Source organism: Anolis sagrei, chromosome 1 (assembly GCF_037176765.1).
Source record: "Anolis sagrei isolate rAnoSag1 chromosome 1, rAnoSag1.mat, whole genome shotgun sequence".
In the NCBI taxonomy this organism is placed as follows: Eukaryota; Metazoa; Chordata; class Lepidosauria; order Squamata; family Dactyloidae; genus Anolis; species Anolis sagrei.
This window is the reverse complement of record NC_090021.1, coordinates 243,672,778-243,688,733: the sequence shown is the minus strand read 5'-3', so window position 1 is coordinate 243,688,733 and position 15,956 is coordinate 243,672,778. Positions and strand designations below refer to the sequence as shown.

Below are 15,956 nucleotides of genomic sequence, written 5' to 3'. Positions count from 1 at the left end.
GTGGTACAGTTAGTGTTAGACTGGGACCTGGGAGATAAGTGCTAAGATCTGTAATAGTGACTTGAAGGGAAGATATATGTGAATGTACAAAATCCTTTTCTCCATAGACAGCAACAGTTATGAAAGAATAATTAAATTTAATTTTAAAAACCTAGGTATTGTTGATGCTAGAGAAAATAATTCAAATGTTTGTGCCAAAATATTTTACTACACCCAATTTTGTGTGTGTGAGAGAGAGAGAGAGGAAGAGAATGTATTAATGTGCAAGTTTTAGAGTTGAATGTCACTATGAACCTTCATGTCAGCATGGTAAGTCAAGCCCTTCATATTTCTGTATCGTTAGTTTGTATCTGGTAAACAGCATGTGGGCTATTTTCTTGCTGAGAGCTGACAGTGTGAAAAGCTTGTCTCAGCAATGGCACATGGAGGTTGTGTAAACCAAAGCTCCATATTTTAAATAAATAAAACCTCCACTATGCTAATGACTTCATAATGTTGTGTTCTCCGCTTATCAGTAGGAGTCAGAGCTGGCCATACCATTAGACAAAATGAGCCAGTTGGTTGAAGCACCACAGTTTTGAAAGTAACAGATTTGTTTACTTCCATAGAGTGAGGGGTACTTAATACAAATGATGTAATTCCTAGTCATCTACAGCTACCTTTAATAACTTCATACAGATAATGAATTAGGCTAAAATGCACTATAATATTTGGTTGACTTCAGGAATGGTATCCTTAGTTACATGAATTCCTGTCTCTTTTGGTAAAATTGTCTGACTTCATGCACCAAAACTGAAAAGGGGGAGAGCATCATTTTCTGCTCCACCTCAGGCAGCAAAATATATTGGCTAATGGTACACTAAATAGGCACTACCTTCATTTTGTGTCATTTTCCCAGCACAACAGTCACCTACTTGCTAGAAATATAATTTCAATTTATATTAGATCAGTTTTACATATCTTACTAGGGAAGCACATGAACACAAAAACTTGAAATAATATAATACGTTTGCTTTAAAAATTTATCTCTCTGAAGGTGATGGGCACAAAGAAATTCCTTTTCTGATTCTTGTGATTTAAAACCTGATCTATTTTCCAGGCTAGTGGCTTCAGTGCCATTTTCAGGATTTGTTTTAAAACTCCAAGTTATAAATTGCTATTCTAAGCCTCTTCACTTTTGTCTTTCTCTCTTCAAGAAACGAATACTATTTATAGCGTGAATAAGTGGCTCTCAAAAGAAATTGTTACTCATAATGAGACTTTGTGGATAGAACCTGTGGTTGTGTGTGTAGGTTAAAGGTATTTTTGGCACATGTAAACCATCCACATTCTTAAATCTGCTTTCCTTCGTTGCAGCCAGAACTTGGAAGCTTTGGTTTGTTATTGGTAACATCTGTTTTTGAGATGGTATTTTGTATAACTTTACAGAGTAGTGCCACACCAATAATATCAGAAGAGGCTTGGCTTGGAATCCCAAATGTTAGGCAAACTTACGTAGCAAAATGTGTTGATAGCGCAAATCTGTCCCTGGTATGATTTTGTTATATTTGCAGGGAAATTTATGTGGATATCTATTCCTAAAGTAAAGGTAAAGGTTTCTCCTTGACATTAAGTCTAGTCGTGTCTGATTCCGGGGGGGTGGTGCTCATCTCAGTTTCGAAGCCGAAGAGCCAGCGTTGTTCATAGATGCCTCCAAGGTCATGCATGACTGCATGGAGTGGCGTTACCTTCCTGCAGGCGCAGTACCTATTGATCTACTCATATTTACATGTTTTCAAACTGCTAGGTTGGCAGAAGCTGGGCTAACAGCAGGAGCTCATCCCGCCCCCCAGATTCGAACTGCCAACTTTTTGGTTAGGAAATTCAACAGCTCAGCGGTTTAACCCACAGCACCAGCAGGGGCTCCTATTCCTATTCCTACCAGCAGTATAAAGTGGCACAATGTATTTTAGCATTTTACATCTTTTTTTTTTAAGTGTAGATTTGGGGGGGGGGGGATAACTTCATTTAGCCAGTCCATATGTGCAGTATAGTTTCCCTTTGTTTTCATAGGAGTAGTGTCTTTTGCTACTCAGAGTACTTTTTGATTCATACCTATTTGCCACCTTTGTTCACAGTGACCCATCACTGAATATGACTCAATGCATTGTCACCTCTGTTCCATGTCTTCAACCACAAGACACTTTTGTCAAAAAGCAACCTTGACAGGACTCTCTGTACCAAGTTATTTTTAAAAATAGTTTTTTAACCTGTTTTGAAAAAATTGTTTAGCCTATCTTCATAATGTTTTTGCTTTTGTAATCTCTTTTTACTTGTGATATGGTTGCCTTAAAAGCCCTTGTGTTCTGAAGGGTGGTGAACAACTAAACTAGAATGATATAAAACGAATACACTTTCCAAGAGAAAATGCTAGGCAGAGTTTCTGAACTCCAATTTTGTCTTTATACCTGTTGGTTAAGAGCTTTCCTCCAAGGGGAGTGTGGGGGGGGATGCTCCTTTGGGAAGGCAGTCCTGTGAAGTAGTGTTTGGGGGTTGTCATCCTCCCTATGCTTGCCATGCTTGGGCACTGACTGCTTACAGCTTGGCAGTATTTGGAGACTAGGCAGAGATTGCCTTTTAAGGCAAAGAACTGCTGTGAGAATATGAAATAAAAGCTTTTCCCGGGCATGCAAGGAACTTTCTTCCTTCCTTCTCCTCCTAAACAAACTACTAGCAACCCTTTAAAAACAGAACAAAAAAATGGGGGTGGGAAGGGGAGTCTGTTGTTGCAGCCAGTTCTCCTCCCTGGTCCTCTCTGTGCTGCCTTTTTCCCTTTTGACTGCCAGTTCACCTCGGCCTGAAGCGAGCTCTTGACTGGAAAAGATAAGCTGAAAAATGAGGTCCTGGGTCAGGCAGTTTAGCAAGCAAAGGATGCTTCACAAATGTTTTGCAAAAGCATTGGTTGCTTTCCCTGTTTTAAAAAACCAGGAAAACAGACTGGCTGTGGCAATAGAGGAATAACTTTTCAGACATTTGCCTTGTTGCAAGATCCTTTAAAGTAAAAGAACCATTTATCTCCATTCATAGTTTTCCCATATGCCATGTTTGTTATGTAATTTGCATTCTGAGAACTAAGTTTTTTTTTAAGACTAACAAAAAGAGTCAGCTTCTATCAACCAGATGTGGCAATAGGGAGGCAATAATAGTGAAAGGCTGTCAGATTTACCTCTTAGAGACTTCTGGTCCTGTTCTCCCACTCATATTCAATCGTGCCTTTGACCGCCCATTTTACAGTCACTCATCCAAGTTTTGACTTAATTAAAATTTACAGAGTGTTTTGTTGTTGTTTATTCGATCAGTCACTTCTGACTCTTCTTGACCTCCTGGACCAGCCCAGCCAGAGCACCCCAGCTCCTTCAAGGTGAAGCCAGTCACTTCAAGGATACCATCCAACCATCTTGCCTTTGGTTGGCCCCTCTTCCTTTTTCCTTCCATTTTTCCTAGTATCATTCTTTTCTCCAAGCTTTTCTCTCTTCTCATTATGTGGCCAAAGTACTTCATCTTTGTCTTTAATATTCTTTCCTCCAGTGAGCAGTCAGGCATTATTTCCTGGAGTATGGACTGGTTTGATCTTCTTGCGGTCCAAGGCATTCTCAGACTTTTCCTCCAGCACCACAGTTCAAAAGCATCAATCTTTCTTTGTTCAGCTTTCCTGATGGTCCAACTCGCATCCATAGGTTACTGTGGAGAATACAATTGCTTTAACTATGTAGACTTTTGGTGCTGGTCATTGACCGTTTTATACACACACACACACACACACTCTGTAGTCCTTCGTTGCCATTGTGTTTACTCTTCACTATTTTATTGAGATTAGTCATTGCTCTCCTCCCAAGAAGTAAACGTATTCTGATTTTCTGGCTGCAGTCTGTGTCTGCAGTAATTTTCATGCCTAGAAATACAAAGTCTGTCACTGGCTCCACGTTTTCTCCCTCTATTTGCCAGTTATCAATCAGTATGATTACCATAATCTCGGGGGTTTTTTTATGTTTAACTGCAACCCAGCTTTTGCACTTTCTTCTTTCACCTTGGGTTTTAGGCTCCTCAGCTCCTCCTTGCTTTCAACCATCAAAATGGTGTCATCTGCATATCTAAGGTTGTTGATGTTTCTTCCAGCAATTTTAACTCAAGCCCCGTACATCGCACGATGTGTTCTGCATACAAGTTGAATAGGTAGGGTGAGAGTATACAACTTTCCTGTAATCCTTTCCCGATCTTGAGTCAGTCTGTTGTTCTATGGTCTGTTCTTACTGTTGCTACTTGGTCATTATACAGATTCCTCAGGAGACAGACAAGATGGCTTGATATCCCATACCACCAAGAACTTGCCACAGTGTATTATGATCCAAACAGTCCAAGGCTTTAGAATAATCAATAAAACAGAAATAGAATATAGAGTGAATACTTGGATGTAAAATAGTTGAGTGGAGTATAGTGAATATAAAATGCAATTTTGTTGTTATTTTCTGAGTAATTGTTAATACAAAAAGGTGTTGATTGTGCCTGTTCACTACAAAAGAGCTAGGGTGTTGTCTACATCTTGTCTTGACTGGAACTGGAGGAAAAAACAGGTTAAAGAATCTGTACAAGGGTGACAGCAGTGACAGAAACTAAGTGCAGAGGGTCACAATACACTCTCACCGCAAGTTTGCATATTTATAATAGTCAAACGGTAGGGGAAAATTAAAGAAGAACGTTATTTACATTCATGAAAAACAGAATGTATTAACTGGCAGTTCAATTTTTTTTTCTGTCTCTCTCTCATGTACACACATACACACACACAAAGGTGTTAATCTTTAGCTGGAAAGGCAAAGTAGTCCATTCTGAAAGACAGATAGTGTTAGGGAAGTTATTAAAGAAGTTATACTGAAATCATTTCCCCCCAGCAAGATAAGTATTTGTCAGAATTTGTTGTGGCTGCATCAGCTGTGTTATTTCTAGCTCACATTGGTCCTGGTAAATATGCATAAGAAAAGTGTGATACTGTTTTTATAAATAAAACAAAACATTGTTTGGAGCAAAGCAGAGCTGTTATAAATGATACGTTGCCTGTAATATGAGCATCATGTTTAAAATAACATAGCTGTTTCACTGAAAATGCAAGTTTATATTAAATTGTGTCCTCCATTGGCCACATAGTGAGAACATGAAATATTTCATGCATAGTGCAGACTCAAGAGTATAGCAAGGAAAATGGAAGCAGAGAAGGAGCTAGACCTTTCATCATGTCTAGAAAAGAAATAAGTCTGCATTTCTGTTGGAAAGTTTTGGTTAGAATACAGTTCTATTTTTAGCATTAGAAACTAAAGAATTGGCAAGATAGCAAAGGCAGTAAAGCATTTTAAAAAAAAATGTGAGAACAACCTGTGGGAAAAAGAGAGTTTCAGGAAGTTGGACATGTATCCTAGGAAAATTGAAAGAACTCTGTGTACAAATACTATTAGAAGAAGGAGCAAGAGGTCAGGTTGGCTGGGGAACAGAGGTCGTTCCCCCCCCCCCCCGGAACTGGAGAGAAAAGACAAGTATATGCTGAATTTTCAATATTGAGACAAAACATTGAAATCTGTGGTGATGGTTGTCTCATTGACAATTTATTGGTGGTGTGAATGGTGCTGTCTGCTGCTGATGGGTAGCGGTCCTTTTTATTGATTTTGTTTCCTTGCAATGTTCTTTCTTATGCACAAGAAGAAATTGTTTACCTGAAGTTTTGTTCTGCTGTGTCTTTTGTTTGTCTGTAATGCTATCCTTCTGCTTCTCACTTTCCAGTATGAGATATCACCGGCATCTCCAATCCATTGCTGGATGTGATCCATTTTCTATTACTTTGGTGCTGCTCTGGGATTCCCTTCCAGCCTCACATGCAATCTGACATTGAGGCAGATTTCAGAGTTAGACTGCAATGTGACCCCTGTATCTACAGGGGGTATGTTCCTGAACTTACCGCAGAAACTGGAAACCATTAATTATAGCAAATCGTATTGAACAAGTTATGCTAGGAGTTAACACAAAGTCGCTCTACATGACTTAGAACATTCATAACATAGAGTCGCATAGATGAGCTAGAACATTCCTAGAGAGGTAGGGCCTTTGGCGGATTCTGTTGTAACTTTTGGTAGAAGCATATCATACAATCACCCGAAGAACCTATAAAATTCTTAGGGAAGATATAATTAGTTGGATGCAGGTAAGTGAAACTGAGTACCAGTCCTGCAGGTACAGTGGCTGTACTGCACATAAAATTATTATTGTCTTAGTATTAGCCTATAGTCATTATACCCTTTAGTCCTTTTCTGTGTTGGTGCTAGTTTCCTTTTGGAGTTTTTTCTGTTTTTATTCTTTGATGAAGTTTTTATGTTGCCCTTGTATGCAATAAATATAAAAGGTGTACTATGCACACAAGTGCAATGAATAAAGCAATGGCAGCAATCATTTAGTTGTTGTCTGTGGCATGGGGATGACGAATACTTGGTCACTTCATATCCTCACATAGTCTATATTAATCTATGCTGGAAGGAGCTGTAGGCCTTGGTGTAATAGTTTATGTGAAAACTTTACTACTTTGTCTCAAAGTAATCCTCTGATTAGATCAGAGTAACATCCCGTTAGTGGCATACACAAGGATTAATCCTACTTGTTTATTTATTTTTAGTTGCAGTAGAAATTTCCATTCCCTTCTTGCCTCTGCAGAGGCCAGAGGGACCTTCTGCACCAACTGTAGGCCTGCTGAAGCCCTTCTCCCATATCCTATTTGTTCCTAGAGTATTGATGGAAGGTGGGTTGCAGGAGCCTCTAATTATTTCCCTGTAGCCAAATGTGAAGCAGTTATCTCACCTGCTGTGATCACCAGAGAATAATACACCCTCTTTTACTCTGGCTATGTGCCTATAGCAGTATGGTTCTGCAATCCTCCACTTTTTATATATATATGATGTCTGTGGGTGAGTGTGGGACTTCAGCAGGTATTTGCTACTGTTGAGGTGGCAAATGGCTCAGTATAGTGGCAATGCTATATGTGGAATTACTACTCTGTGCTGAACTAAACAGGGTACTGCTGTATTTTCCTGCTTTTTTGCACTGAACAGTTTTGTCTAATAAGAAATCTACTGTATCTCAAAGACTGGCAGGAACTTAAAACAGCTAAGTAGTCTGATAGAATCAGATCAGATCTCTCTCCTGAATAGTGTGTTGTGCAATATTGTTTGCAGTGGTATGCTTTTCATTGGAATAGCATAGTGAGAGCTCAGGTGACATGACCTCCAATGTTTCACAGATGGAAGCTGGAATACTTATTAATGGTAGAGAAACATCAAGTGTGGTCAGAAGACCATGGTTGGGTAACAAGAGGGCAAACATTAATTAAGAACATATGACATCTTTTTTTGTTTTTACTAGATAACACCTGAAATAGTTGTATTGGGTTTAGCATTGCCTGAAAAAAATTACAAAGCAATAAATAAAATGCTTCTGGGAGATGTTGGCATATCCACAGCTCGATTAACAATAAACACAATCTTATACAATGTTGTAAAGTCAAAGTCCTTTATCAGATCTGTCAAGATGACAGCTTTCTATCAGATAGAAACATTGCTTATAATGTGGTTGGAAAAGCTTTCAATCTATAGGGAAAGGGGACAAAAGAACAGGAAATTTGGAGTGTAATTTTTCTCTGACTTTTTCAGATGGGTTTCCAGGGAAGTAACAACGGTACTTGGATTGTAGCTTGATATTTGCATGTATTTCAAAGGGTGACAGTATTGCTGAACTTAAACTATAAGAAACACTTTTGGACTATGTTATGTAAATCAGGGTCATTCTTTACTTTTATAAGCAGCTGTGACCCTCTGAAGTAAAGAGCATCCAGGAGGAGAACAAAGGATATCTGGCAACTTTAGAAGTTTTAAATGGGAAGAGAACCTATAACTGTTCCTCTGGATTTTAACAAGAATGTGATTTATGTTATTACCTTTGTAAGACTCTTCCTCCTCAGACAGGTTGACCTCTTTTTACACATATCTATGGGTGACTTGACTAATGAGGAAGGAAAGCTATATTTGCGAAGATTAGCAATCTTTTAAAAACAAAACATTTTAATAACCTTTATCTCATCCATAGTGGTGCAGTTGACTGTTAAAAGGAATTTGTTGTACTATACATGATGTATTTGGAGAGGTTACATTAAAAAGTAACCTCTCCACCTACATTAAAAAGTAAACTCTCCAAAAAGTATGATCATTGAAATATATTGTATAGATCTAAACTTTTTGAAATATTTACCTAAACATTATTTTCTGGGGTTTTTTTTTTTACCCATTTGTACATGTTTGATTTATATGTAGCTGTGCTATTTGTCCTCATGAATTCCTCTGGTTAAATGTCATAGATAGATACTTGGGACACAGATCTTAGAGTACAAAAGATAAACATATATCCTTTCAATTGTGAAAAATTCAATTATATATAAATAGGCCTTTGTCATTTATTTTCAGCTTTGAACTGGAATATATAGCAGTGTGGACTCAGATAAGCAGTGTTTATTGCAGTGGTTCTCAACCTGTCGTTCCCCATATGTTTTGGCCTTCAATTCCCAGAAATATTAACAGCTGGTAAACTGGCTGGGATTTCTGAGAGTTATAGGCCAAAACAACTGGGGACCCACAGGTTGAGAACCACTGGTTTATTGGATTTTCTGCCTTGATATTCTGGGTTATATGACTATGTGGAAGGGCCCACACATTCCCACTCATAGATATCTCATTTAAAATATCAGTGGTGTGGTACTTAAAGGAAAAAAAACTTTGAAGATTATGTAAGGATTTTATTACTGGGACAGTTCTTGTCTAACAGATATCAAAATGTATTTTGAAAATGTGTTAATTTGATAAGAATTTTCAGATGGATTGTAGGAAAAAATAAAATCACACTTCAGATGTACCGGTATATGTGAACAGGATGGGATGGAGTGGATGCAAACCTTAAATGACACAAAAGTAGAAATGGATTTATTTGCTCATTATTAATTAGAGCTGGTTCTTATCAGAAGCCACCATCAGGCTCAATTTTAAGCAATTACATAACATTAATCTTCTTGCTCTTTTACTGTTATCAAACAACTTTTATATTGCCTTGAACAGATAATAGTTTGGTCCTGGTGAATCCTTTGTCAACCCAGTGCTTGGTTTTTAATTTTGAATAGGCTTTCAGTACTGTAGCATTTAGGGGATAGATGTGTAGAAAAATATCATTAGAGAGACTGATAGAAAACACTTGGCATATTAATTTATTTTCTAATGCTGTTGTAGAGGGAACCCTTGGCAAATAAATCCACAAATGTGTAAAGGAGTGTGTGTGTGCGCGTATATGTATGTCTGTGTGATGGCTAGCAAACCTAAATGGCAGCAGTGTTTTGCATCATGACCTAAGTATTCTTCTTCTCTGTTAATTGTACCTCCTTTTCTACTGCAGGGTGAGGTGGGCCTCTGATATTTGCATCAAGACTAGTTTGGGTTTTTCAAGTAACCTTTGCTTGAAGAGTTGCCTGGAGAGTTGGTTTGCCTTCATGTTTTTACTGGCTAACATAGCTGAGGTTTATTTCCTTGGAAACTGCAAGGAGATGCAATCTGACTTTGAGGGGAAAAGAAAAAAAGTTTGCATTCCTGAAGCTCAGTGTTAGCTGACATTTAAGCATATTGAAGTGAGCTTTTCATTTGCTTCTTTAACTTTTATGTCTACATTTGTGTGCTTCAAGCATTTCAAATTAGGTACTGATTGAAATAATGTGCTCTGATACAGAAACATGGCTAGATGTTGTGGGATGATTTGGGAATTATTTTACTTCATTATTTTATTATGTTTTGCTAGTACATTCTGTGGTGGAAGCAAACTTTTTTTGCAATATTGAGCTTCAACAGAATTGGAACGTAGTCACCATGGTTTGAACTACTCCGAACTCACTGAATTTAAATTGTTGGGTGATAGGAAAATGTGATAAAACAGTTTTTGCTCTTTTTGGAAGCTATTCCTCTGAAGGTCTGGAAAGCTTGGAATGAATTTCTGAAGGGAATTGGAATTGGCACACTCAGTCATTTCCTTACAGGGTGTGCAGTATGGAAAGAGCTGTGTGCAAAGCTATGCCTTCTGGGGTGGGAGGAAAGGTAAAAGCACAGACAGATAGCTTAGTGGAATTTAGTGCATCCTTAGGAAGGACTAGCAGTGATAAGGAAGAGTCCGAGGCTAAACCAGTTTGCTTAAAAACATACAAGTAACGGATTATTTGAATCAGTTGGAATGCCATGCATTTATGACTTAGAGCTATTGCAGTCTTTGGAGAGTATAGGGCAGTAGATGCATACATTTGCTATTCAGTTATTAACTGATGAATTTCACACTCCAGTTTGTCTGCTGTGAAAACTATTGGGTGGAAGCCAGTGAAATCCCCATGCTATTGTGTGTGCCCTTGGGCAATCAACAAATGAGGTGGGGGGTGCTCCCAAACTGGACAGTACTCTGCATTTCTTTACTCCATCTCAATCCAATCCCTTACTGAGATTAATTTGTACAGAGTGATGGCAGGGGGCATACAATCTCCATCTTTCCCCAACATAGTTTCAGCCCAGTGCCAAAACCACAAGCAAAGGCAAACCTCACAAGAATCTGCCTATTGGCCACCTAAGCTGCTACATCTGCAACCAAGAGCCCTGGTGCACAGTAGATCCTGTATGACCAAGTATGCTTTCTCCAGTTAACAGATGCTTGCTAGTGAAATAACATCTCTAGTCTGATGGACAGGTAGGGTGACTGATAACCCTGCCTCCTGCTCCAAACTCATTGTGGTCTTCCATGCGGGTGACTTCCCTTGAAACCATGTTGATTTTCTTAGGGCTGTTAGCCCCAGCAGGTCTAAAGAGAGCTGTTTCATGTTGGGAAAATGGAACGTGTGCTATGTCCACCAATCCTGACCTGTCGTTATATACGGAGGACATTGGGTGGGCCACAAGAAGCATGACAGAGACAAGATCCAGCTGACAAGGACAGAAAACCAGTCATAATTGTTAGGACCAAAGGACCAGCGATGCAGAGTGAATAGATAGGACTTTCAGATGCTTTGTTTACATAATATGGAATCATAAATAGATAAGAGGATTGAGGTTTTGGCATCTAAAGGACCTGTCCTGAATTTCCCTTCATTACATCTTTCATAACATTTTGTTATTCTTCTGTTTGGGAGATGCATCTCGGGTCTCCCTATATTTCCACATAACTGTCCAAAACACTGGCTGTATGATTCATTAGATTCATTTATGGCTCTAAATATTTGAAGCTGCAGTCATCTGGAGTGGACACCTGTACTATAGAAGGTTGCATTAATGGATCATCTGATAGAAGGCAGCTTAAATAAAACATCCTGGCTCATATCCTGTTTTCATAAAGGAGGGCAGAGAGGCAATAGCATTTTCAAACCATGCAGAGTCATTCAGGGGGCATATGCCTTATCTTTGGTTGCTGTTAGAAGCCTTCCTTCCCAGACACTCGGTAGCACCACATCCTCTTTAGTGTTAAAGAAAATTGGATGACATACGTACAAGAATATATGCAGGGGCTATATATGAAGTGGGTTTAGATCAAGAGTATCTCAGATGATAATTTTTCACACTGTTTCTGTCTTCCTTCCTCAGGAAATCCAAGGGAAAACCAAATGGTAAAAAGCCAGCACCAGAAGAAAAGAAACTCTACCTAGAGCCAGAATATACAAAGTCCAGGATTACTGACTTTGAATTCAAAGAATTAGTCATGTTACCACGCGAAATAGATCTTAATGAGTGGCTAGCTAGCAACAGTAAGTACTATACTATTTTTAACAACCTCTTCTAGTAACTAGTTTTCATGTTAGTAGATTTTCTTAATTAAAAGGAAATGATGTAATTTACAATGCACCATAGGGGTTTTAGGAATACCTAAAAAGGAGATCTATTGTAGGTATGATTGGAGAGAACTTCCATTTTCTTCTGCTGAGATTAATCTGATAATTTGGTTCCAGTTGCAATTTGGGAATAGGAATCTGAATGCCAAAATAGAAGTATGGTTGATTCAAGTAAGGAACAACGCAGAACTCTGATCAATGTGAAAACAGAAGAACCCAATTAAGAATGGGACCATTTCTGTATCTTTCAGAGATGGAAAGGACTGCTGATTTCTCCCAAATCTCAAGGCACATTGTGGTCTTTATGGGCTTCATCCACTTTTGAACAATGTTTTAATTAAGTAGTTTGATAAGGATGATATGCCAGTTAGGGAAGATTTTAGGCTGCTTCTGATAACAGTCCTTTCCCTTCAATTTTAATAAGTACCCAAATTGGCCTTGCAAATATCAATGTATAAAGGAGGCTCATATAAACATGATTTTATTTTTAATTGTTTGTTTTGGTGCAGTGGCTTTGTTAGCATCCCTGGGTCTGTCTTAGCTATTTGCTTACAATGAAATAGCACAAATCAGAGTTCATTCTTGATCAGACATTAAAAATGTAAGACATGAGAAAATATAGTTATTCTATCACCTTAAAAGATAGTAAGGAAAGAGTAGTCAAACCTACTTGAGAAGGGTATTGCACAATTGGGGCACCACAGTCAAAATAGCTTTTTTGTCACCATTTATCTCACTTCTGATTGTGGAAGGGCATTTGAGTGCATGTCAGACTATTCCTGCTTCAAAAAGCCTCTGTATAAAGCTGTTTTGCATTTGTGTTCCTACATTTTCAAAAAGGGGAGCATAGAAGCAGTCAGTGACTTTTCACACTTTGTGCCATAGTTCTGTCCAATGGAATCCTGGGAATTATAGTTTTGGAAATTGTATTCTTAAAAATCTCAATCAGAGAGCACTAGTGGCCTTGACCAAACCAGTAACCACAAGGAAGTGGAATCACAATGTTCTGAAAGGACCCAAATATAGTTGAAAGGTGACTGGGATCAGACTCCTATAGATCTGTCAACTGTTCCCTGAAGCAATGTGATGATGCTCATTGTTGAGAGAAACATTTTATTGATGCATGTGAAATCACAACTATTAAATTCTTCTGAGAAAAAAGGGGGACTGAAAGGGGACTGAAAATATTGTAGTTGGTCTAATTGTAAAAATGTTTAAGTCTTGTTTACAAGCATCTTTTTTCTGCAGCCAAAAGTAATGGAAACGTCTTGATGTTTTTCCCCTCTCTTTCAGCAACAACCTTTTTTCATCATATCAATTTACAATATAGTACAATCTCTGAATTCTGTACAGGAGAGTCATGTCAGACCATGGCAGTGTGCAATACGTAAGTGATGGCTTTGCTTGGCGTAATGGGATACTTTGGGTGGTACTTTTATTCTAAACTAAGCGATTAAAAGCAGTGATGGTATTAGTATAGTGGCATTAGTAGGTGGTGAAAAGTGTGATCTTACAAACAATTATTAGATTATATGCATGAAGGTAAGTAAAAAAAAAAGAGTCCAAAATAGAATCTTAGAGTTGAAAGCAACCTTGTGGGCCATCCAGTCCAACCCCCTGCCAAGAAGCAGGAAAATCGCATTCAAAGAACTCCTGACATATGGCCATCCACCTTCTGTTTAAAAGCCTCCAAAGACAGAACCTCCACCACACTCTGGGGCAGAGAGTTCCACTGCTGAACAGCTCTGACAGTCAGGAAGTTCTTCCTAATGTTCCGGTGGAATCTCCTTTTCTGTAGTTTGAAGCCATTGTTCCATGTCCTAGTCTCCAGGCCAGCAGAAAAAAACCCTTGTCCCTCTTCCCTATGACTTCACCTCATGGCCATCCTGTTTCCTCTCAGCCTTCTTTTCTGAAGGCTAAAGATGCCCAGCTCTTTAAGCCATTCCTCAGAGGGCTTGTTCTCCAGACCCTTGATCATTTTAGTCACCCTTCTCTGGACACATTCCAGCTTGTCAACATCTCCCTTCAATTGCAGTGCACAGAATTGGACACAGTATTCCAGGTGTAGCCCGACCAAGGCAAATTTTAACCATATCATGATTTATGAGTATTAAATGTTTCGAAATAATACTTTCATGGGAACAGTATCAAACAATTTGCTGTCAGCTGGTCACATACCAAATCTGTGAAAATAATATGCGAATTACATTGAACTTGTTACTGCTAAAATAAAGGTTTGATGCATCTAGTTTCTAAATTTCACTGAAGTAAAAAAATGAGCAATGGATATGCTTTCTGAAATATAGCCACATCTACCATTTTCTCCCTGTCCTGCACTTCTAGCATTCTGGAGCAGAGTTCTACATTTTGGGAGCGTAGCTTAAATACCACAAAGAACATTGTAGAAGGACAAAAAGCTAATTTTGTGCCGCAAGCCTGTGGGGCCTTCTTTACCTCAGGAATGAAAGCTGGGCCACTTGGCATAAAACCTCCAGATAGTGCAGCTGCCAGAAGTCTCAAGTGTTGTGACCATGAGTTGGCCATTTCACAGGGAGTAGGGAAACAATATGCTTCTAAACTTTACCCTCTGTTGTAGTTGATATGGTCTTCTAAAAAGCAATGAACTGTTGAAAGTAAAAGGATACATTTGTTTGTTTTATTTTTCAGAGTATGATGAACAATGCTAGCTCAAAGTTCATATGGAAAACATAAGGCAGATATTATTATTATTATTATTTCCGTCACTTTTACCCCGCCCTTCTCACCCCCTGGGGGGACTCAGGGCGGCTTACAGAGAAAGGCACAATTCGATGCCTTATCACATATACATACATACATAAAAACAATTAAGCAATTACAAATTAAATTAAATCATCAATACATAGTAACACCATAAACACAATAGTAGGCTAATCCTGAGCTCAGAGTTCGGAGTTCCGTAAATCCTCTTGTCCAGTTCCAGCTCGTCATCAAGTCTTTCTTTAACTGCCTGAGTGTCCAAACGCCTGGTCCCACATCCAGGTCTTCAGCCTCTTCCTAAATGAGAGAAGGGACGTTGCCGATCTAATCTCCCCGGGGAGCGAGTTCCACAGGCGGGGGGCCACCACCGAGAAGGCCCTGCTCCCCGTCCCCGCCAATCTCACTTGTGAAAGAGGCGGGGTCGCGAGCAGGGCCTCCCCAGAGGATCTTAGATTCCGAGGTGGGACGTAGAGGGAGATCCGTTCGGATAGATACACTGGGCCGGAACCGTTTAGGATTTTGTAGGTCAAAACCAGCACTTTGAATTGTGCTCGGAATTGGATCGGCAGCCAGTGGAGCTGACGCAACAGGGGGGTGGTGTGCTCCCTGTAAGTCGCCCCAGTGAGCAATCTGGCTGCCTCACGCTGGATCAGTTGGAGTTTCCGAGCAGTCTTCAAAGGCAACCCCACGTAGAGTGCGTTGCAGTAATCCAATCGGGATGTAACAAGAGCGTGGACCACCGTGGCCAAGTCCGACTTCCCAAGGTACGGGCGCAGCTGGCGCACAAGTTTTAGTTGTGCAAAAGCTCTCCCGGCCACCGCCGAGACCTGGGGTTCCAGGCTCAGCGGTGAGTCCAGGATCACTCCCAAGCTGCGAACCTGCGTCTTCAGGGGGAGTGTAACCCCATCTAACACAGGCTGTAACCCTACCCTGTTCGGCCTTACGACTGACCAGTAGGACCTCTGTCTTGTCTGGATTCAATTTCAATTTGTTAGCTCTCATCCAGTCCGACACAGCAGCCAAGCACCGGTTCAAGGTCTGGACAGCCTCCTTGGTGACAGGTGGGAAGGAGTGACAGATTTGGATATCATCTGCATAGAGATAACATCTTAGTCCGAAACTCCGAATGATCTCCCCCAGCGGCTTCATGTAGATGTTAAATAACATCGGGGACAGAATAGAACCCTGTGGGACTCCACATAACAACGGTTGTGGGGCCGAACAAGTGTCACCCAGTAACACCTTCTGGGATCGACCC

At 39.7% G+C, this 15,956-nt stretch overlaps 1 protein-coding gene across 4 annotated transcripts in view; it reads left to right on the top strand.

The window, feature by feature from the left end:
- Positions 1 to 15,956, top strand: part of MOB2 (MOB kinase activator 2) — a 142,457-nt gene that overhangs the window by 115,399 nt on the left and 11,102 nt on the right. For all 4 annotated transcript variants that reach the window (XM_060768831.2, XM_060768815.2, XM_060768822.2 and 1 more), the window contains exons 2-3: positions 11,715 to 11,875; positions 13,253 to 13,346. In XM_060768831.2, coding sequence (XP_060624814.1) covers positions 11,715 to 11,875; positions 13,253 to 13,346 — 255 coding nt within the window. The remainder of the gene's footprint in view (positions 1 to 11,714; positions 11,876 to 13,252; positions 13,347 to 15,956) is intronic.